The sequence below is a fragment of the Stigmatopora argus genome, chromosome 22 (assembly GCF_051989625.1).
Source record: "Stigmatopora argus isolate UIUO_Sarg chromosome 22, RoL_Sarg_1.0, whole genome shotgun sequence".
NCBI lineage: Eukaryota > Metazoa > Chordata > Actinopteri > Syngnathiformes > Syngnathidae > Stigmatopora > Stigmatopora argus.
In genome coordinates this window covers 5,569,763-5,590,976 of record NC_135408.1, presented here as the reverse complement: position 1 = coordinate 5,590,976, position 21,214 = coordinate 5,569,763, and the positions used below count along the sequence as shown (strand labels likewise).

The window sequence follows — 21,214 nt, the reverse complement described above, 5'->3', positions numbered from 1 at the left end:
ATTCCCCTTTTACCCATCCGCCTTTTCACTCTATGAATATACCGAGTCAGCAAGCAATGTACCCTGACAGTCAAGCTGTCAGCATCATATAGCGACATCTACACAATCTTGAATTTAGTGCATACAAAAAGCACACTATGTCCAATTTGGGGATTTTTTTTACTTTTAAGTGCGCCCTATGTGGGTAAATGTGTGCTGTGTTGAATTTGTATGTTTTTTTTAAATCGCTTAATAAGGGGAATTGCAATCTTCAATAAGGGGAGCAGGTTGCCAGGTATGACAATGGGTTTTGGTGACTTTAAACCTTTACGAGATGTATTTGTGGAAAGATGTTGTAACGGGAAAGAGACACGACATTCCCGAAGACGCGCCGCCGCCCTCTTCCAGTCGGCGGACGACGTTGCACTCCCTCGCAGATGACTTGGCAAGAAAAATTAGAAACGGAGGGACGAGAGGGAAGCGGGGAGGGAGACCGGATGCATAGAAAACATTATTGATTTTTTTGGGGGGGGGGGATTGCATAGTCGGTAAAGTGCTGCTTGCTTTTTCGCTTCTTCTTCCACTCACAAAGTCCGCTCACTTTGCTAGCAGGATTCCTCCACCAACATTTTGCGTTTAGGTTTTAATTAGTGCTGTCTTACATTTAACCGTTTTATTTGGTACTATATTGGTTCCTATATGTTGTGTTGGAATTTTTACACATTTTAAGTTCCAGATTTTACGGAAATGATTCAGTGTGACCTGTTTGAATGTATTTGTTAAATGGGTTCATAATGCATTTTTTTAATCATATTGATATGAATTATTATATTTCAGTTATTTTATTTATTTTATTTGGTGACTCATTTGATTATTTTAGGTTTTCTGAAAAAATCTATATAAATGAATGAACAATTTAAAATTATATATACATATATTTTCTTTAAAAACCTTACCTGCCGTATTTAAGAATTACAGTAGTACCGTTAAATTATGTTGTTGTGCTTTTGTATATTGATCCCTCATTAAGACATTTTTTTAAAAATGAGGCACTTACAAAAAATATTAAGTGATGTGGTTTTTGACAGATTATGTTCAGACTTGTTTGGCCACATAACATCAAAATGTTAAAAATATGTCTACAATAGGCACTAAAAATAAACTGAGTATACTTTCATTTCACTAGGAACTTTTCTGATTGATTTGAATTCATTCATAATATCATTTTTAAGGACAAAACTAAATTTGTTGCGCTTTAAAACCTCATCGCCAAGTCACCAAAATGGAAGTCCTTGCTATTCTTAACACATAACAAATTTGTGAACAAAACTGCCGTGACTTGCACATGCTCATTGCAGTTTATTTGACACATGCAAACAAACGTATGGCACACACCGTGTCAGTCATACAGTAGAAACATACAAAGTACACGTCAACACAACGGACACACGGGTCGCACCCGCTCAAGAGTCAACGTGGGGGGGTTTGGGGGTTACGGGTTTGGGGTTTCAATTCGGGTTGCAGCCGTTGACCACTCGTTAGTGAGAGAACCTTGCCTGTGTGTTGTCGTGTCAGGTGTGTGTTTTAAGCCTCTCCCTCCTGTGATTCTGACCTCAGGGGTTGTTTAGGGTCAAGCGGTTGCAGACGGATGTGGTCGTCGGTCGGTCGGTGGTCTTCCGTCACGTCGGTTCCGTCTCGATTTGTGCTTTTCCTCCTCTTCTCCTTCCTTGTGCAAAATTTGGGACGGAGTCCAAAGGAGGTTGTGATGCCGCTCCTGCTGAGGGAAGGAAGTTCACTTCTGGGATTCTGCACACATAAAAGAAATAAAAAATAAACATGTTAGGTGAAGATGCCCGCTTTATGATAAACGTGTCTTTAAAAAGGTTATCGGTACAAAGTGCATGTATTTCAAGATTTATGTGTATGTCATTTAATTGGAATATTTTTCCATTTTTGCTTACATGTTTTATTGATTAGATTAGATTAGATAACTTTATTCATCCCATATTCGGGAAATGTCATATACAGACACAGGAAAAGACATTTTAGACATAAATGAATAGGTAATAAATAAATATATATTAATAAATGTTGGTTTGTTTCATTTAATCCAGTTTTTCTTGAATGTTTTATTCATTTATTTTAATTTGACGTTTATGATGAATTAAATAATGAAAACTTTTCTAAATGTTGAAATAACGAAATAAACATTTAACTAGATTAAAACTTGAAATAGATCTTGAAAGCAATGAATAAGTATTTTACAAAAATACATCGAAGCAGACAATTTAAGAGGAATGAATGCATTAAATGATATATTTGATGACATTTAGCCATGTATTTAACTAATATACTGTTTCGTAATATTAGCTGAAGTACATAATTTGGAATTTCTTCGAATTAAAAATGCAGTGAAACTTTTAGGGTCAATTCCCTTTGTTCAAATACTTTAGAAGAGCTGAATGGTCAAAATATGCCAAATTTTCATGCACTTGTGAATATATTGTTAATATGATGAAGTATGATGTATTATCCCATACAATGACATCGCTCCGTACCAATGGTGAAGAAGACGAAGACGATGATGGCCACACCCAGCAGCATGGCCAAGCAACTGAGTAGCAAGGACAGGCGGCCATACTTGCGCGCCGCCTCCACGTCGCCGTTGTTCAGCACCGAGCGAGACTGACAGCGAGAGGAGAGGTTAAAGGTCAGAAGTCAGTCCGTGACGAGCACATGCCAATTTCTCCACTTAAAAAGTTTGATACGAATCCCTTGATTGGTTCTTGTGTTATCCCAAACACAGACAGACAAACATCCTCAACCAAATTCATCATCTTAGCAATGCCATTGACGCTCATACATGTCCAATCCATTTGAATTGCGAGAGGGCGGCATGCAATGATCACCATTCTCTCAGTTCAAATTGTCTCTCAAGATTTTATATATAATTATATTTTAATGACACAATTTGTTTCAGAAATCTCTTCTATTTTCTGTTAATGCGCTAAAAGAGTAAAATGTGTACATAATATCATATTCAATTGATAAAGAGACCTTTAAACGAATCAAATTGTGGCAAACTGAAGAGAATTGGCTTTGTTAAAGTGAGTTGAAGAATTTCATTCTGATGAATTCATGTGTTGCTGCCACCTAGTGGCACATATACACAATTACTCATATTTTGGCGTATCTTTGCAGCAAAACTAATTTTCCTTTTTATCGAGGCAGCTAGTCTCAAGTTTAATGCAAAGAAGGATTTATGCCTGATACACACACACACGCACACATACACGCACACATAATTTTGTTGCGGACCGGCTTACAACAGCAAAATAAATAAATAAATAAATACATAAGAAACAAGTCAAGGCATAATAGCAATTAATTATTACTATTATAACAACTTTTCCCATTTCAATTAGGAGGGCAAGATTGAAAACGTTAATATTTATGACTCTGACGGACCGGCACCAGGTGGCTCGCGGACCAGTACCGGTCCACGGACCGGTGGTTGGGGACCAGACAAAGTTCATTTGCTCCATGAAAATGTCAAATGTCTCTAACAGGGAGTAAATGTATATGGACTTTATATTGAAATGTTCTTACCACGCTGGCGTACCACAGCGCGCACACGTTAAGCGGCACGCCGGGACAGAGGCAAGACAGGACGGCCAGCCACAGGTAACTGGGCGGCACCGGGCCGGGCGGGACGCTGGACGCCAAGCTGAGGCGGGACAACGATCTGGGCGCGGCCGCCAGCTGGCCTACCGAGCCGGACTTGAGCGGCGAACGGCGGCCGTTCTGCTCGGCGTCCAGCGAGCGGATGCTGGCCCGCACCTCCAGCGCGTCGGACTGGGGAGGAGATCGCTGCCTGCCCCCGGTGCTCAACAGCTTCTCGGTATCGAACACGTCTCCGTGGATGGATGGATCCCTTTGGACCAGGACCGCGCTATCCGTGTTGACGGCCATGTTCAAATCCCAAAGTGCTCGAAAGTCCTGCTGTCTTCTCGGGAGGCCAAGCTCACAGGTTCTCCATCAGGGAGGTTTTGGTGCTCTCATCCAGGTCCGAGGCAACCCCACACCCACACGCGACACTTAGCGCGCGCGTGCACGCGGGCCGGCGCGTAAAAGCTTTCCATTTACGCAGAGCAAGGCTGACTCAGATGTGCGCGTGCACGCGGGCGCTCAAAAGTGCACAGCTCAGTCGAACCGGTACCACGCTTAATGGACCCCACGACCTCCGCCAAGAAACTCGGAAATAGAGAGCAGTTATTGCAACTTAACCCTTTCGGTGCCACGGACAGTTAAAGATGTCCAGAGTACCCAAGTACACGTTTTTAAATGGTACACTGCCATTGACAGCGATAGACGTCCGATCCATTTGGATGGGGAAGGATCCCAGTGTAAATTGGACATATATGGTCGCCAAAAAGTTGATAACATATACTTGATTTTAAGAGTTTATTCATCGGCTATGACATCACGTGTTGCTTGAACCTGCTTATCAAAGTGAAATATAATAATGGATATAATAATGCGTGCAATCATCAATTATTGACTTGCTCTAATGTTGCTAATAGCGGTAAGCAGAGAGGACAGAGTAGATTTTTGAAGGATTTATTTCAATTGACTCTATATACATTAAACAACTTATACATATGACCTTATTAAAGTCTCATTCCTAATATTTATGTGTTATTAAATATTTTGGAAGTACTAGTTTAAAAGAAAAAAAGGCAGGAGATTGCCAGTGCCACCAAGTGTTGATAATGAGAAACTACATCAACCGTTTAAATTAATCTTTGCTAACTCATAGGCTCTCATTGACGGCGACAGGCGTCCAATCCATTTTGACTGGCAGGCTGGTGGAGATTGCATGATGAATGTCTCTACATACATTAAACACATTATACATATGACTTCATTACAGTAACATTCAGTCATGTTTTCAAATATTATGGAATTAGCAAAACAATAATAATAATAATAATAATAATAATAATTTGACTGGCTGGCGAACAAGAGCCACATTCATTTTGGCCGAGAGCCGGATGCAGCTCGAGAGCCACGTGCTCGCCACCACTGGCAGTGAAACTCATCATCATTTGGATTCTACTTGGTGTTCATACTTGTATGAGACTCATCTATGTATATATGTATACTAGTACTTTCCTCCATGTTTGGTGGTAGAACTGAGCAGAAGAGTTCTTCAGCTGGCAGCTTTAGCAAGCATCACAAACGTAAAGCACGCGAGTGAAGAACTGCTCTGAGAATCAGCCAATCATATTTGTCGGCTTTCCTTCTTCGGGCCATCCTGCCGGGGGAAAAAAAGGTATACTTTCAGTATTTGGGAGTTGTATTCAAGACAAATATATCATTTCCATTATCATTTTGATGATGCCAAAAAGAATTTGAAGAGTGGATTGTGTTTTTTAAAGGAATTGTGGCTATACAATAAGCTACAGTGTGTATAAAAGGATTTAAAGAAAAATATGAACCCTTTTTGGGACCGAGGACCTTCATTCAGTGACGTCCACCGCCGTCAATGGCAGGGAAGTCTGTTAAATAAGTGCCCTGTCAAGGGTAAAAAAAAAAGTCCTTTATTTGTGCATGAGAAGGTTAACTAGGAAAAAGACGTCTAACGACCCAGATGCCAGCGAATGATTAAATTTGACGCTGACAGACGTCCAGGCCATTTTGACTGGGAGGGGCTGACAGTCAAAATGGATTGGACGTCTAACCCCGTCAACGACAGCCGAGGAAAGAATGTTGTTGCATAAGTTGGCGACAAGTGACATTGCGCTGTCACATGAAGACGAGCAGGCCTTTTTTCGAACCTGACCGAAGCCTTTCGGACTCAATCCGGTTCCTAGACAGGCAGTGTCCTCCCAAAGTCTCGCCACTAGCCTGAGCAAAAGGAAATCCACTGATCCACGCCACGACAGCAGTGACACACTCACGCCACAAGCGGACGCAGACGTTCCGAACCGAAGTCCGAAGCCTCCTTGTCGTCCTTCTTCTCGGTTTCCTTCTTTTCCGGCTCGGTGGCGTCCAAGTAAGGAAGTGAGCAACGCCGGCTTCACACACCGATTAGACAGACGCCTGCCTGCGTGACAACGTAACACCAGTTGTCGCTGCTTAGTCAGCTGACTCGCTGTGGCCACGCCCCTCGCCCCGCCCATGCCTTCAAATAGCAATCGAGTGATTGAAGAAATATCGAGATATATCGATCATGAGGATGACGAGGCGGGGGTCACGTGAACGCACAAGTGGGTAATGTAATTTAATAAAATGTAATTTAATGTAATAAAATGTAATGTAATGCAATGCAATGCAATGTAATGTAACGTAATTTGCCTGTGACTTGGGAGTCACAGGTTGTATTGTATCTGGTAGAAAATCGTTTTTTTTACTCAATTGGACAATTTCAAGAAAACAATGTTCTCGATAATTTTCCTGGCCTCCTACGCGACTTTACTACATTTGTTAAAATGGTGGTAGTTGCTGGGTTATTTATTTTGGAAACAATAGTACATTCCTGTCAATGTGCAGAATGCCATACGATTATTTGTATGAACTGGCATCGCGTGCCTTTATATCAGACGATTCGTGCTGAAATTAGGTCACGGTAGAGCTTTAATGACGCTTTTATTTGACTTTTTCAGTGTCTCATCACGACTATTGTATTTCCCTTGGGTTTCCCCGCCCCGGAAGTAAACCGGAAGTTAAATTTTAGCTCAAAGTCCAACGTAACCTTCCAAACATACGAAAATATTTAGTAGTTAAAGTCGTTAAATTCACGGAAATGTAATCTTTATTTAATGCTTTATCATTTTAAAATATATATATATTTTAATGAGGAATCGTAATCGGTCGTCTTGACTCTTGCATCCCGTTGCCATGGAAACGTCAAGTGGCGAAAGCTAGTAGCCAAATTTAGTTTAGACCAGGACTCACGTCATTTTTTTAAAATCTTAAAAGCAAGGAATTATCACAATAACGTATTGCCAGTGTGACTATTAAATTGCGAGCATGTCTGAGGAAGAGAACCTAAAACTTAAGACTTCAAGCAGTTGGGATGACAAAAAGAAAAAGAAAAGGAAGAAAAGAAAGAAGAGGAAGAAAGTTGACACCCCAGTTTCACCTCCACAACTCCCGGGTAACTACAGATGTTTTGAAATTTTGAAAAAAAAAATCTCTTTCTAATGTTGCTTTTTACCAAATTTGCTGCTGTTGCCATTAACAGTGATTCACCCACTTTATGTATTAGTTCCATATTCCAAAAACTGATATTCTACTCTCATTATTTTAAAACTAATCCAAATACAATTTAAATTGCCCCTAGCTATGAGTGTGAGCGTGAATGGTCGCCCATCTCCTTGTGCCCTGCAATTGGCTGGTCACCAATTCAGGCTGTCCCCCACCTGTTTCAAAATCAAGATGACCAAAATCTATCACTTATTTTTTTCTTGATATTCAAATTTTGGAGCTGTGTGGCACGTCAACCTAATATCAGTCAACCCTCATTAAAGCTGTCGTTAACCGCAGATGAAGCCAATCCAGTGGTCAAGGCCCCCGAGGTCGTGCAAGTGACCACAGTGGCTCGGGTTCAAATGTCCAAACGGCGACCTAAGAAGAACAAAGACCCTCTAAGGGACCCCCAGCCCACCAAAGAGGAAAGCCCGGTCGAAGAGCCGGAGGTGGCAGAGCTGGACATGCAGGTTAGAGAGTGTCTGAGGTGGGAGGGGGTCCTGGAAGACCCTTGGGCAGAAGAAGAGAGGCTGGAGGAGTACCGAGCCAACAGGAGGCGACGCTACACCGCTCAGCGAGACGGTTGCTTGGAGATAAGTCCCGCCCCCAGCCGCACCCCTTTGCCTCTTTTAAGCAACGACGTGCCCTGAAAGTCTTTTCGTTGAGTTGAGCACGGAAGTGGAGACTTCAAAGCGCAACAAAATTTGTTCAAGGATTTTTTTTAGAAGAAAGCACAGGATATCAAGAGTACTGTGGTGGAATTTCTGGGATGGAGGACTATTGTTCCTTGGACTATTGGAACAAAGTGCCATTGTTGTTGTGTGTTAGGTAGCAGAAGATGAAATAAAAAGTGACGGGTGTTGCTTGGGATTGAATTTTATTCCTCAAGGCAGCACATTTGACTTTGAAAGAACTTTTTGACTCCTTAACTCATGAAATGTTGACATTTAAAACCAATCCAAAAGACCCCAGTGTATGTTAATATGGAGCTACATTGGGGGCAAAGGTCATTTCTAGAAAATACTACTTTGTTTTTGTTGAAATGCTCATTCATAGCTTTAGGAGATATAAATTATTTGTTTTTTAGGTTAACGCAACACTCCTATGTAAAGTTTGGAAGTCGCATCTGGGAACGACGTAATCGCTGTCTTCGAAGCGAAACCAAGTTATTTTTGCCCTTAAATCTCTTAAACTTTCCTTATCATCAAACAATACCATGCTAAAATCTACTTTTCTGGATATCTCTACAATGCATCATTATTATTGCCGATCATTGGACTGCATTCCACGTAGATGTTTGCATTTGGGGTCCGGCAACAAAACACGCTCACTTCTGCTTTCTCGCTGGTAGTAAGGACACACCCGCAGGTGTTCCGACATGGACGAAATGTCCCGGAATTTCCACCTGTCCACCTCGGAGAAACTGCTGCTAAAGTGCCACACCTGCTCACAAACAACCAGAGTTAAAACTGTTTGTTTGCACTCAACTGACTTGTTCTCACCTTATTCCGTGGATTCCATCGGACCCTGGCTCCGGGCTGAGCCTCCTTTTCCCACTGCAGAGAGACCGTCCCGCGTGTTGTCAGAAGCGTGGAACAAACCTCCCTCATGAGGTGGGACACCAAAGCCAGCTGCGACAGCGACAAATTGTCCAGGAAGGTCGCCACGAGACACAGGAGCTCGTAAGGAAGCGAGCTCAGAGCATCGCAGGAAGAAGAAGGTCTTCTGTTTGGGATGACGGGACGCAGCTGGAAGCAGCCCGGATCCCTGAAAAAAAGATTCAGTACAACCTGGCTTGGGGACATGCGTTGTCTCTTTAAGAAGCTACGTCAGTCAGGGTCTTAACAAGTTCCCCAACAAAACACAATAAAAGTCCGGGAAATTTGGAGCTTTTCTTTAGCCTATAATTACTAGGGCATTAAGTATGACTAAATAGTAATTCGCAGTTTGTATTAAGGGAATTTGAGCAACGATTTAAATGGTAATTATCAATAACCTTCCGGGCGACCAAACGACCGAGTACCGAATTTGACCTCTACGTTAACCTTACGTGAAAAGCACGGTGGCCTGGTGGGTGGACGGCGTGAATCTGGTCTGGCTGAAGGTGCAGCCCAAGTACGCTAACGGACATCGGTGCTGGAACCATCCGTTGATGTTCATCTGGATGTCACTGTGCACGTTCCTGAATCAGGAACAGGAATAAATTGATTCCTTGTTGGGGTTCTACAATGGAAGTTGATTGCGTTAAAAAAAAAAAAAAACCTGTAATGCGCGGCGTAATCCCGCCTCCGGACGCTGTGTCCGCACACGGCGGTGAACGCGGAGCTGGCCTTGTGGTGGCGGCTGTTGACGCTCTCCAGCTGCAGCTGCAGGTGAAGCTCCTCCTCCCTGCCGACCGTCAGGTCCGCCAGGGACGCGGCGTTGGCGAATGGCGCCGACGGGAATTGGAAAGTCTGCGTGCCCTGGTCCTGCAGGAGGCCGTCGGTGCAAACCTTCTCGGCGATCAGGTGACCTCGTTGCTCCTTCTCCAAAGAGCACAGCAGCGACGCCTGAGGAGCGGAGCTCGCATTGAAATGGTTTTTCGTCGGCATCGCGTCCGTCGTCGTCCCACCTGAACCTCCTCCCAGAAGGGCGTGTCACGCCGCCCCAGATCTGCAGTGTCCACGGCCTTGTTGTCCCTCTTGTAGAATCCCGGGTTGCGAATTCGACCCTGTTTGGCCGAGAAGCTGCTCGGAATCTTGAAGGTCCTCACGGCCACGATCTTCGTAGTCTCCACACGGTTGCACCGCGCGGCTTTGCGAGCAGTCACCGCCCCCCCGACACCATCCGGCCTCTCGTCCCCCGTCCTGTCCTGCTCTTTTCCTTTCCCTGCTTCCCTGCAGCCTCCCTCAGCCATGCTGAACATGCTCTCCCAGTTGCTGAAGTTCTCCAGCCGAGCTCGACTTTCCTGATCCAAAGGCTTCCTGGCCAGGGCCTCACGCTCCTGCTGTGTCAGTTCCTCTTCTTCATCCTCCTTCTCGGTAGAAACGTTGACTTGAAAAGGGCTAAAAGACGCCCAAGTCTTTGGAGCAGACTCCCTTTTCAAAACCGCCTCCATCATCATCTTCTTCTCCTCCTGCTTCTTCTTCTCTTCTTCCTTTCTGCTCTCCTCCTCCCTAGCGCACTGGGTCAGTTCCGGGAAAAGCTCCCTCATTTTCAACGAGCGGAACAAGCGCATCTGGTCCTTCAGCGCCATGGCCAGGTCCAAGTCTTGGCGTAGCCCCCCCTTGCATTCCTTCATCAAATTGCCGTGCAGTTCGGGGCTAGGGTACGAGTGGGCGTCATTGGCCGGCCAGCGGTTCCACTCCACGCAGCAGACCACGGCGCTCGCCGGGCACACCCGCAGGTGGGCGGCGAGTTGGCCACGCGGGAGTCGGGCCGGGCAGCCGAAGCTGAAATTGAGGCACGGCGTGCGGACGCGGGGGCAGAGCAGGAGGTGCTCCTCCTCTTTGCAGGAGTGAAAAAGCGCCCCACAGCTCAGTGGGCACGCCACCAGGGCGCAGCACATGCCCGCCTCCACCTGCGCCCGGCAGCGCGTGCTGTAGCAGGAGCCACAGTGAGTGTGCTGACACACAAAAACACGCCATTAGCATGGCGCCGGAATATTCCGGGGGGTTCCAAATCAGGTCTCCAATGGCAACAAGCTTTTCATGAAATCGATCCAGTTATGCAATAGTTTGGACACCCCTGGTGTGTATAATATTTTTTGCCTTGCTTGCCTCATGCGTATAGTCACACAAGCTAGAAAGCAATAAAATCTAACCTGGCCATTAGTGTCCTTCATACTTTATGATATGTTTGAATACGGTTTATATCCACGAGAGTGTGTGTACTCACCATTGGTTGTTTTGCGCTTCCTTTAAAGCTGGTGCCAAAGACAAAAACCCGCAGTGCAACATACAAGGGGGAAGCAGGAAGTGTGTATATTCACCTTCCGTCAAGGATCTCTAACATGTGTCAAGTTGTTGGAGTTAAAATTAGCACAACCTCTTCCATTGGTTGTCAAGCAGCTGTTGCTCATACCTTTAAAAGTTCCTGTTCTCTACCTTCATGTTTTTTTTTCCAATATCTTAATCATTAGCATGGAAAAAATGAATAGAAGTGTCTACCTCTTTTTTTAAAGGTAGTTTTGACAGTATGCCTTCGATTATAGTAGCCCAGTTCAGCCGGTCTGGCTGGTTTATGACACGTTTTTCATTTATTCACCAGGAATTTAAATCACGACAGGGAATGGGGCCAAGGAAAACTAGGTGTGTTATGTGCTTGCACAATGGGACGGTTTCCTCATCAACCAACTCGGAAGCTCTTTATTTGGGCCTACGGACATCCGCCGCAGCGAGAGGAAACTCTAAATATGGCCTTAAAGGAACGGCGTTTATTTTTTTTTGTGTGGCACACACACAGTTACATAAATGCATTAAGATTATTTTATGCTGACTGACCCAATCCTTTCAGTATTTTAAATCTCTAATCAGTTATTATTTCATTGCAGTAATGACCATGTAATATATTTATTGTGAAGATTTTTTCAAAAATAACATTTGGTTAGAAGTGCGTATGAACATACAAAACTTCATGACAGGTAAATAAAATATACATTTGTACAAAAATATTGCTATTTTCATATGTACATATATACACTACTTTGAATTTATACGTATATTTACAAAGCGGGTTGATAGAGATTGTTTCATAAAGTTTTTTTTTTATAGTTATTTGGTCACTGTCATTAAGTTGAAGCAATATTTGGTCCTTCCTCAAACGCTGAGCCCTTACAACAAAGATAAGGCATGAAAACATCAAATGCAGTTTTGTAAACTCAACAAATGATCGCCACCGATGGCAAAAAATAAAACAGTAACTTGTAAGTTGACAGTTTTTATGATCATTTTAGTGCCTGCAGCTGAATTGTTTTCCCTCAGTGAAAGTCTCAGAGGTCAGAGTTCATGTTAGCAAAGGCCGCTCCGACGGCGCAGATGTAGAGCAGCGGAAGTTGGGGAAACTCGGGAAGGAGGAATGGCTAAAAATGGACGGCGTGGGCGAGGACGACTCGTGAGCGGGTGAGGAGTAAGAGGAGGAGCAGGCCGAGGAAGAGGAGGGCGGCGTGGAGGCCACCGTCGGAGGGGCGCGACTGGCGTGGTGGTCCCGGTGCCGCTGGTGGATCTTCATGTGGCGTTTGCGCTCGTCGCTGCGGGCGAATTTGCGGCCGCATTCGGCGCAGGGGAAGGGTTTCTCGCCCGTGTGGGTGCGTATGTGGGTGGTCAGGTGGTCGCTGCGACTGAAGCTGCGCATGCAGATGCGACACTGGAAGGGTTTCTGGCCCGTGTGCACGCGCACGTGGCGGGTCAGTTCGTCCGAGCGCGAGAAGCGCCGCTCGCAGCCCTCCGCCGGACACGTGTAAGGACGCTCCTGCGGGGGGGCTTTGCCCTGTGGCTTTCTCCTGCACGTCTTGGGGAGCTGGGAGGCGGGGGTGACCGGCGGCGGGTGATTGGAGGCGTGCGAGGAGGAGAAGGCCTTGATGGCGGAGAGCGGGGTGAGCGGCGGTTGTGGGGGATTCCGCTGACGGTTTAGGTGTAGCTGGGGGTTTTGCGACTGAGGTCGGACGTAGTCTGGGAGCACGGGTGGCTTGGACGCAGGGTAGGCCGGAGGAAGCCCCTGTGACAGGAAATGGGCCGGCTGGGGGGCAAGATTGGAGGTGAAGGTCGGCGCCGCAGAAAGGCCCGTGTCGGCGGGGACGCAGCTGAAGCTCGGCGTGGACGTCGCCGCCGACGAAGAAGGAGCCGCCACGCTGACCAAACCGCCCAAGAGGCTGAGGAGGGGCTCCGGCCACAGATTCCCGCTCCCTCCGGCCCCCGAGGACGGCTCGAAGGTGAAGCGGCCGCTGTACGCGAGTGGGGGCACGCGGGGGGTCAGCGGGGGGAGGCTTTGCAGATCAGCCAGTTCTGACAGGAGGTCTGAAACAGAGCAGAGACGATCAGAACACTGGACCCCAGGGCAAATGGACTCAGTCGCTCCCAACGATGGTGACGGACGTCCAATCCTTGTGCATGTATTTGCGTATATATGCCACCAGAGGGCGTAAAAGATATTTCCACACTCAAGCCTCCCAATGCAAATGAATTGGACGTCTTTGATAGTGTTTAAAAAGGCTTTCATCAGCAAAGAAGTATTGCATCGTGTATTAAACGTCATTGTAATTGTCTTAGTAAAATTTGGGCGCTTTTACCATTAAAGCAACACGTGTCAGTCATTCCCGCATGAACATGCCATGATGCCACCCACCTCCGTAGTCTCCGGGTTCCCCGCTCAGCAGACCTCCACTCTCGGCGGCGTTTTGCAGAAGCATCTGCAGCTCCTCCAGCTTCGGGTAGCCGTCCAGCGGCGACCCGACAGGCTGAAATCCGGCGAGGGGTTCGGAGATCTGCAGGGCTGAAAGCAGCAGCTCTGCTTTGGTGGCGGCCATCTCCCTGGGATTTGGTCGCTCCGGAGCACCGGCACTCCGGCTGCCCTCTTGCCCGGGGACCGTGCGGGAGGACCCGGCTTGCTTCTCCGCGGGGCTCCTACCTTCGGAAGAGGCCAACGCGGGTGCAGGTCTGGTCCGGTCCGGGTGGACGGATGAGGTGATTTGGGAGAATGACGCGCGCGGGTTGTGTTTTCACGCGGTGACATATAAAGTCAGACAGGATTCCTCGGTGAAGCTGCCTTTATAAAGACTTTTGTCGTGACGTAGATTACCAAATAAGGCGCGGCGGAAGCCCAAATTTGGACACAGTCGGGACTTTCCTGTTGGACTGCCAGCGGACTTCCGGGTATGGAGCTGTTTTTTTCGTGCAGGGCGAATGATTTTCGGAGATTTTCGGTAGCGATTATGAATTATCATATAAAGACTCCCAATGGAATTCCAGATGGAGTTGGGATTCCAGTTTTAACTACCAAGATCGGAATTGTCGGATTTGTCCTACATGTAATGGAGTCTGTCGCTCTACGTCATCACTTCCACTGGCCATATATGGTCATTTTCCGTCCAGAAATCTTTTTCATTGCCGTTTTTTTTTGTCAAAAAAACAATCACTGACGTGGATTAAAATAATAGGATTTGTGAATACTGGGAAAGTCAACTTTAGAGACGGTTTATAGAAATGTACTGGGATCACATTTTGGTGGAGGTCTGGCAGGGTCGCACATTTGCATGAATAAGCGAGTCACCAGTGGTTAAATGTGTCATTTCAATTATTTGGATTGGTATTAATTTAAGTGCACATATTATTTGGACGTACATTTGCATATCCTTGTTTCCTGACAAATGTTAATAGTGACTGCAAACATTCATCTTGTTACATAGTACGTATATGAAAATAAGGCTGGTATAAACACTGTTGTGATGAAGGATAATGTAAAAGCGCTTTCTTTGAAAATGAAGACCCAAATTCAACTTTCTTCATTTAGGTTTAATCTTCTCACAGAGATGACAAATTAATTACAAAGCTTAACATTACACAACTACACTGGGGAAAAAATGGACGCTTTTGTAAAATTCCATGCACGTCTGTGTAATTAATTGGCATATTTTCAATTACATCATAATGGTAGACTAATAGATGCCATATTCTCAGTTTTATGATGGGCAGTATTGTGATGAAAATGCTATTTATTTACGTTTTACATTGCATAATCGCAGTCCTGTGTGACTACAGCGACACCCGCAGGCCTTTTTTTCAACTGCTTTTTTTGCCACATGCGCAAAGGATCGCTGGCTCAAAGATCGTTTGTTTGGCACAAAGATCGTCTGTTGTCCCGCTGGCAAGATAATCCAAAAACGTCAAATTCTAAACAGAGTGTGTACTCTTTCCAAACTCCGCCTCTCTTTTTCAAACTTCCCCCGGCGGTGCCAAGTGACTGCGCATGCGTACTTGCTCCAAACTGCAAGAGATTAAGTTATGATGGCGGTCGCGATGGAGACGGAACAATTCCCTTACTTGCCCTCGGGGCTGGAGCAAGGTACGCGTTTTTTTATTGAAAAATAAACAGTTAGCGAAGCTACCCTTCATTAGCTTCTGCATCATCCAAATGAAGTCGTATAAGCTTCTTGCACATTGAATGAAGCTAATTTAGGCTAAGCTAACGGGAGCCCATTCGTTGCCAAGGTCGAGGAAAGCTCGTGCTTTTGTAATGGCTTTTTGGGACCGTAACGGTGTTTCCCGTTCAACGACCCCGATGCGGTGTGCATAGAACCGGGATTTTTGACGTTCTGCCCCGCTGACTTGCTACATGTGGGCCGCGGCTAGCTGCACCCACGCTGAAGTCGTTAGCTCGTAGCTAAGTGGCATGCTGCAATTACCCTTCATTAACTTGTGAACAATGACAATGAAATTCACTTTCGAGGGCAATATAGAAACCTCAAGGGCTTGTTTTTGTTTTTGCAGTGTAAGATTACTATTTATTCGCTGGATTGCACGTTGCACCAGCATTTCTCACTCATGTTATTCAAGTGAAAATGGAGTGATTGATTTTGTTGTTATTGGTGTCTCTAATTGTGAAGTCACTTACAAAAGGAGTGCAAGCCTAAAAAAATATACATTAACTTAAAGTACTTTTCAACATTTGATGCCACTTTCCAAGTTTTGGAATTGAATGAACGCCAGATGCCTTCAGTGGTGCAGAAACCTTATCATTCTGTCTGTTTTAACATTTTTTACCTCTTTTTTTTGTCCTCTCTGCCATAGTCAACAAGATGATAAAGGAACATAGCGACCTTTTCACCGATAACCTCTGCAGCGTTTGCAATGCCGTGCTTATATCCGAGTCGCAGAAGTTGGCCCATTATCAGGTTGGTGTGGAGTTTTAGGATTTTCTCATCAGCGTTGTTGAAACTTAGTTTCCCGTTGTTTTTTTCAGAGTAAGAAACACGGCAACAAGATGCGACGTTATCTCTCCATTCAAAACGAGAAGGAGCCAGAGTCAAAGAAGTTCAAGTTGTCAACCGACAACTGCGTATGTAAATGTATCTCATTGCCGTGAGGAAAAAGCTGACACCTATTTGTCCATCAGATCGATATAGACGACAACCCTGAATCGGACCCGATGAAGATTTGCGACATGTGTAAGATGACGTTCACGTCTGCCGTCATGGCGCACTCCCACTACCAGGGCAAGATCCACGCCAAGAACCTCAAACTCAAAGCGGTGGATCCTCTGACCTGTATGCAACCTCCAGCTTGTCCTTAGGCTTGTGCGCTCCTCGCTCATCATAAAATTGCCACATTTTCCCCTCCTCTCCAATAGTAGTCCAACAGGCCGCACCGGCATCATCCAAGAAGAAAGTAGCAGCGGTAGCGACGCCGACGGTGGACGAGGCCATGGTGACTGCTCCGACTAGCAGTGTGGGCGAACAGGACGATCCGAACCGCTCCTGCTCCATCTGTCAAGCGTCCTTCAACAATGCGCAGATGGCCCAGCAGCACTACTTGGGCAAAAAGCACAAGAAGAACCTAGCCAAGCAGGACCTGATGAAGCTCTACGCCTCACCCGCCGCCCCAGGTCAGCAGCAACTCGATACACTGTCACATTAGCACCCCACAATGGTAAATAGCATATCTGGCAACCTTGGCCAATTGCTCCCTTTATTGCAATTCCCTTTATTCAGCGATTAAATAAAAAAAGTACAAATACAACACAGCACATGTTTACTCACATAGGGGCGCACTTGAAATTCTAAAATTTTCCCCAAAGTGGACGGGGTGCCCAATCAGTGTGCACTAAATTCATAGACTGTAGATGTCGCTGTATGACGTTGACAGCTTGACTGTCTGCGCACAGTAATCCCTCGATTATGGCAAATTCACTTCTTTGCAATTTTTTTCCCCACTATTAATTATCAATTATTTATTTATTTATTTTAAGTTCATAAAAATGTGAAAATCCACGGTGAAACTCGTAAGCGGGGGCCACTCTTGCTACTAGGACTCAGCACTGAAGGGGAAAAAAAAAGTTGTTATAGGGGTGACCCTACGTTGCCATTTTTCGATTATCGCGGACATGGCTGGTCTACATTAACCGTGATATTCGAGGATTTACTGTACACCGTTAACTCAACAGTTTTTGTCTTCCGCAGCATCCACAACAAAAGGCTTGCCGTGTAAGCTGTGCAACATTAAGCTCAACTCTGTGGATCAGTACCAGTCTCACATTAGCGGAGCCAAACACAAGAACCAGTATGTGCACCATCTTTTAGAATTTTTTTTATGCTGGACTCGATTTCTCGTATTACTGCTCCAAGTCACGTGAATGATTCGTCCAGCTGACTCCTTAAAACTTGGTTACAGAATGAAAAAATACGGCTTGGGCCAACCAGACGACCCGCCGATGTCCGTTCCCGAAAACAAGCAAAGCGACGGAGACAGGCGGTCGGCCGCAAACGACAAGTCGGGAAATGACGCGGAAGAGCACCAGCACTACGCGTCAACGGAGGACACGTTTGTAACGGAAGGTTTCGAGGCGGACGGCAACTTTTTCGGAATGGGAGGCGACATTTTTCCTTCTTCTGAAGACAAGTTTAACGTAAACAGCTAATACCCTACTGCGCGCAAGTACTAGAACCAGGAGACCTGGTCTATCACCGAACTATGGAGGATTCAGTCAGGATCTGCCAAAACACTACCACTATTCAAACACAACAACAACAACAAAAAATCTTACTGTAGAAGTATAATCCGGATTCATTTCAACTTAATTTTCTTCCGTTGCAGCTACGAAGGTCTGTCACCGTCGCAACTTTTTTCTTTCAGCATGCCATTTGTTTTTACCAATGTTTTATTCTCAGATTTACACTTTGGCATGGGACATGCAAATTGAAATGATACATTTGCTGGATATTGAAATTTTACTGAAACCAATATGGTTGCCACATTGAATTAATAGTCGTGTCAAAAGCTATCAACAGTCCCAAGATGGATTTTTAACATATTTTGAACTTATTTCATGTTTTTAAACCTTTTTTTAAGGTAAAAGTTGTGACGACACGGCCAGTTTTTCACTACATGGTACCAGTTTGACTTTTAAGTCCGCGTGAACCGCAATGAAGACATCCATCCTAACAAAAGGACGCAAGGGTCTCTTGTATTCTCTTAAAACAGATGGTATCCCATAATTCGATTCCATAAAAAAAAATACAAGATGATAATTGTTCTGGATATCAGTACATTTTATATTCTGCTTAACCCATTGTTGATTTAACAATTCTTTAAAAAAAAAACATCCAAATGTGCCCTGTCAGTTCCAATTTAACACTGGAAGTAACTTTTTATCACTCAGAAGAGAAATTGCTCCAAGGAACTCTTCTCTAATGTTTTACTGTACGGTTGACTTGTTTTTATTCCGCTTTTACAGTCATTGACGGTGGATAACGAGTCCTGCATTTCACAGCGTTCTTGCAGTGATGTCAAAATAAGTGATGTCAGTGAGTATCAAGTCTTACCTGTCCTTGACCGGGTGAAAATTGATTACTGAATTTTTGCTTAGTACAAAAAAAAGCCTTTTTTATTTGCTGTACAGCTTGTCATCATCGTCGTTAGTGACGTTTTGGTCGTCTTACTTTCTGGCAAAGTTGCAAGTTGTGCATGTGTTACATGAAATGCAGGCAGTTGTCTACTTATGACCACATTCGATTCCGAAAGACCGGTAGTAAAGCGGTCTGGTCGTATGTCGATCCATGTTGTGGATACAGTACTGTATAATAAAGTTTTACATGGTATATCATCTTCGAGATATTTTTATTCATTAATTTGTTTTAATACTTTATATATTTTTTAAGTAGAGTACTATACTGTATACAGTACATATAGTAAAATAACCTGTTGTTTTATTAGTAAAATTGGAGCTTGCCACTTCTCACCACACAGCGGCGCTCTTGCACCGCCATAGCACTATTTGATGAAGATGACAATTCTAGATCTGAGCCAAGTTTATTTCAGAAATTGCGGAAAAAAGACTTTAAAAAAACGAACATACGTTTTTTCATACAAATTCTTAAAGGAACAACTACTATTTAAACTTAAATGTCAAAAACATTAACCTGGTTCAATGTCATTTTTATGTAATCTTAAATTCTAAAACTTTCATAACCCTAGAATTGAGTTAACTAAGTTTGATTACAAAATATTGCCCATCAGAATCTCCTTTTTTTAAATTTAAACATTCTTGTCTCATAAGTCTCAAAAGTAATGAACTACATTCAAATAATAAAAATGTCAAACCCATCAGACGTATATGTGTATATATATATATGCATATATGTATGCATATATATATATATGCATATATGTATGCATATATATATATGCATATATGTATGCATATATATATATATATATATATATATATATATATATGCATATATATGCACATATATATATGCACATATATATATGCACATATATATGCACATATATATATATATAAAGCTTAAAATGTAGGCTTTTTTTTATTAAAAAATGAAATTCAAAAATAAAACTAATTAAAATAAAAAAATGAATAGACATGCTGCTGCACCTCCACCGCATAATTTAAGTCAAAAAAAGAATTAAAAAGAAAATATTTACTTTTAACTCATTGCCTGGAATTGAAAATGATATATTGCCATTTCATGTAAACTGGAAGGACTGGGTGTAAACAACTATGTTTGAGTTTGTTTGTTTTATCTGAACTTGAAGCCTAGAATCTAAATATTATAATATGTTAATTTAATATTCTAGTAGCTGGCGAGCTGTCGGCCAACAGATGAAAGCGGCAACAAAAGACTTTGGATCTGAAAACGCATATAATTGCCGTTTAACTAGCCGAGACGTGGCCATGGGACTTTCAAGATGGTCGCCATTCGTGTTGCAGGTGGCTGAGCGATCAGGTTACAAGACCAGTAAAAGTGTACACGCACGCATCGCATACACATGGTTTCATCCATGACATGTGAAAATTCTCATGGATTACTGGGAATTCTTGTCACAGATGGACAAATGCTGACTCTCCTATCTGTGTGTGAGTGTGTGAATGTGAGTGTATGACTGTACAGTTGCTGTGCCGTGTGTTTTTCTAGAGCACCAGTGTGCGTACATGAGCGGGCAGCAGTTAGCCCAACTTGTCAGACACCTGTTGGCCCCCAGATGCCCCCCTTCGGACACTCGATACGCGGGTGAAAAGGAGGAAAGCGCAAAGGGGGAGAAAAACAGCTGGATCAACTAAAGGCTTCCTCCTCCCGGGGTTTCCGGTCCCGGCCTGACCCGCCGGCAGGCCCCGGCCGGCCCCGGCCGGCTCCACCCCGCCGGTCTGGTGCGTCCGTCGCTTTGGCCGGAGGTGATGATGAAATGGGAATTTGGAATGTTGCGCAAGAGAGTGCTTTGCAAAAATCGTTACTTTTTTTCCCCCTATTTGACGATCTTCTGTTCTGGACCAAAAACAAAAAACATCCATGTTGTATACTTCTGATCTCAGATGATTTCAACTAGCGACAACTATTGGTGGTACACAGTAAATGCAACTGACAACAGTAGTACTACATACATCTAACATTTTAAGTAGACATGAATGAACCTCATTGAGAAAATGATTGGACGCCCATCATTATTAATGGTACTAAAATAGTTATTACTTTGCTTATTTATGTATTTTTGTTTGGTAAAATAACCTTTTAATTCCAAGCCTACCTGATGTAGAGGGTCACTTGTCTGATTCGGTGCTGGCAGACGCGGGCTCAATTCCCACTGGTGGCGGTATGATTGAGTGTGAAGGGTCATTTGTTTCTCTGAGTCCCCTACGACTGACTGGCGACCAGTCTAGGGTGTAATCTGCCTTCCTGAAGTCGGCTGGGATAAGCTCCGGCACCCCCCCAATGCGTGGTTTGGCAGATGAATGAATGAATGAAGCTTTAGTTCCAGATTCCCTCCCGTTTATT

General features: G+C 44.2%; 5 protein-coding genes across 8 annotated transcripts; 2 read left to right on the top strand and 3 right to left on the bottom strand.

Annotated features, from left to right (window-relative positions):
• Positions 1 to 2,508: 2,508 nt before the first annotated feature.
• On the bottom strand, positions 2,509 to 3,997 carry LOC144068483 (trafficking regulator of GLUT4 1-like). The gene is made up of 2 exons (XM_077593053.1): positions 3,589 to 3,997; positions 2,509 to 2,664 (listed from the first exon to the last, which is right to left on the bottom strand). Exons 1-2 carry the CDS (start codon positions 3,949 to 3,951, stop codon positions 2,509 to 2,511), a joined length of 519 nt encoding a protein of 172 aa, XP_077449179.1. The 5' UTR covers positions 3,952 to 3,997.
• A 1,934-nt stretch (positions 3,998 to 5,931) lies between these two features.
• On the top strand, positions 5,932 to 8,101 carry LOC144068202 (uncharacterized). 3 transcript variants are annotated; one of them, XM_077592528.1, is made up of 3 exons: positions 5,932 to 6,255; positions 7,056 to 7,141; positions 7,531 to 8,101. In XM_077592528.1, exons 1-3 carry the CDS (start codon positions 6,215 to 6,217, stop codon positions 7,881 to 7,883), a joined length of 480 nt encoding a protein of 159 aa, XP_077448654.1. In that variant the 5' UTR covers positions 5,932 to 6,214; the 3' UTR covers positions 7,884 to 8,101. The 3 variants fall into 3 exon arrangements, with proteins under 3 accessions (XP_077448654.1, XP_077448652.1, XP_077448653.1); XM_077592526.1 differs by having other exon boundaries at positions 6,206 to 6,251; positions 6,648 to 7,141; XM_077592527.1 differs by having other exon boundaries at positions 6,220 to 6,255; positions 6,648 to 7,141.
• Positions 8,094 to 11,626, bottom strand: LOC144068203 (F-box only protein 40-like). The gene is made up of 6 exons (XM_077592529.1): positions 11,110 to 11,626; positions 9,845 to 10,837; positions 9,496 to 9,782; positions 9,295 to 9,415; positions 8,736 to 9,023; positions 8,094 to 8,676 (listed from the first exon to the last, which is right to left on the bottom strand). Exons 1-6 carry the CDS (start codon positions 11,110 to 11,112, stop codon positions 8,494 to 8,496), a joined length of 1,875 nt encoding a protein of 624 aa, XP_077448655.1. The 5' UTR covers positions 11,113 to 11,626; the 3' UTR covers positions 8,094 to 8,493.
• Positions 11,627 to 11,811: 185 nt separating this feature from the next.
• On the bottom strand, positions 11,812 to 14,264 carry LOC144068201 (early growth response protein 1-like). The gene is made up of 2 exons (XM_077592525.1): positions 13,555 to 14,264; positions 11,812 to 13,226 (listed from the first exon to the last, which is right to left on the bottom strand). The coding sequence occupies exons 1-2, from the start codon at positions 13,733 to 13,735 to the stop codon at positions 12,217 to 12,219; spliced, it is 1,191 nt and encodes a 396-aa protein (XP_077448651.1). The 5' UTR covers positions 13,736 to 14,264; the 3' UTR covers positions 11,812 to 12,216.
• Positions 14,265 to 15,098: 834 nt separating this feature from the next.
• znf346 (zinc finger protein 346) lies at positions 15,099 to 19,026 on the top strand. Of its 2 annotated transcripts, none has more exons than XM_077593091.1 (7): positions 15,099 to 15,270; positions 15,996 to 16,099; positions 16,168 to 16,263; positions 16,321 to 16,471; positions 16,555 to 16,809; positions 17,384 to 17,483; positions 17,595 to 19,026. In XM_077593091.1, the coding sequence occupies exons 1-7, from the start codon at positions 15,210 to 15,212 to the stop codon at positions 17,839 to 17,841; spliced, it is 1,014 nt and encodes a 337-aa protein (XP_077449217.1). In that variant the 5' UTR covers positions 15,099 to 15,209; the 3' UTR covers positions 17,842 to 19,026. The 2 variants fall into 2 exon arrangements, with proteins under 2 accessions (XP_077449217.1, XP_077449218.1); XM_077593092.1 differs by having other exon boundaries at positions 15,111 to 15,270; positions 16,168 to 16,267.
• The last annotated feature ends 2,188 nt before the right edge of the window (positions 19,027 to 21,214 follow it).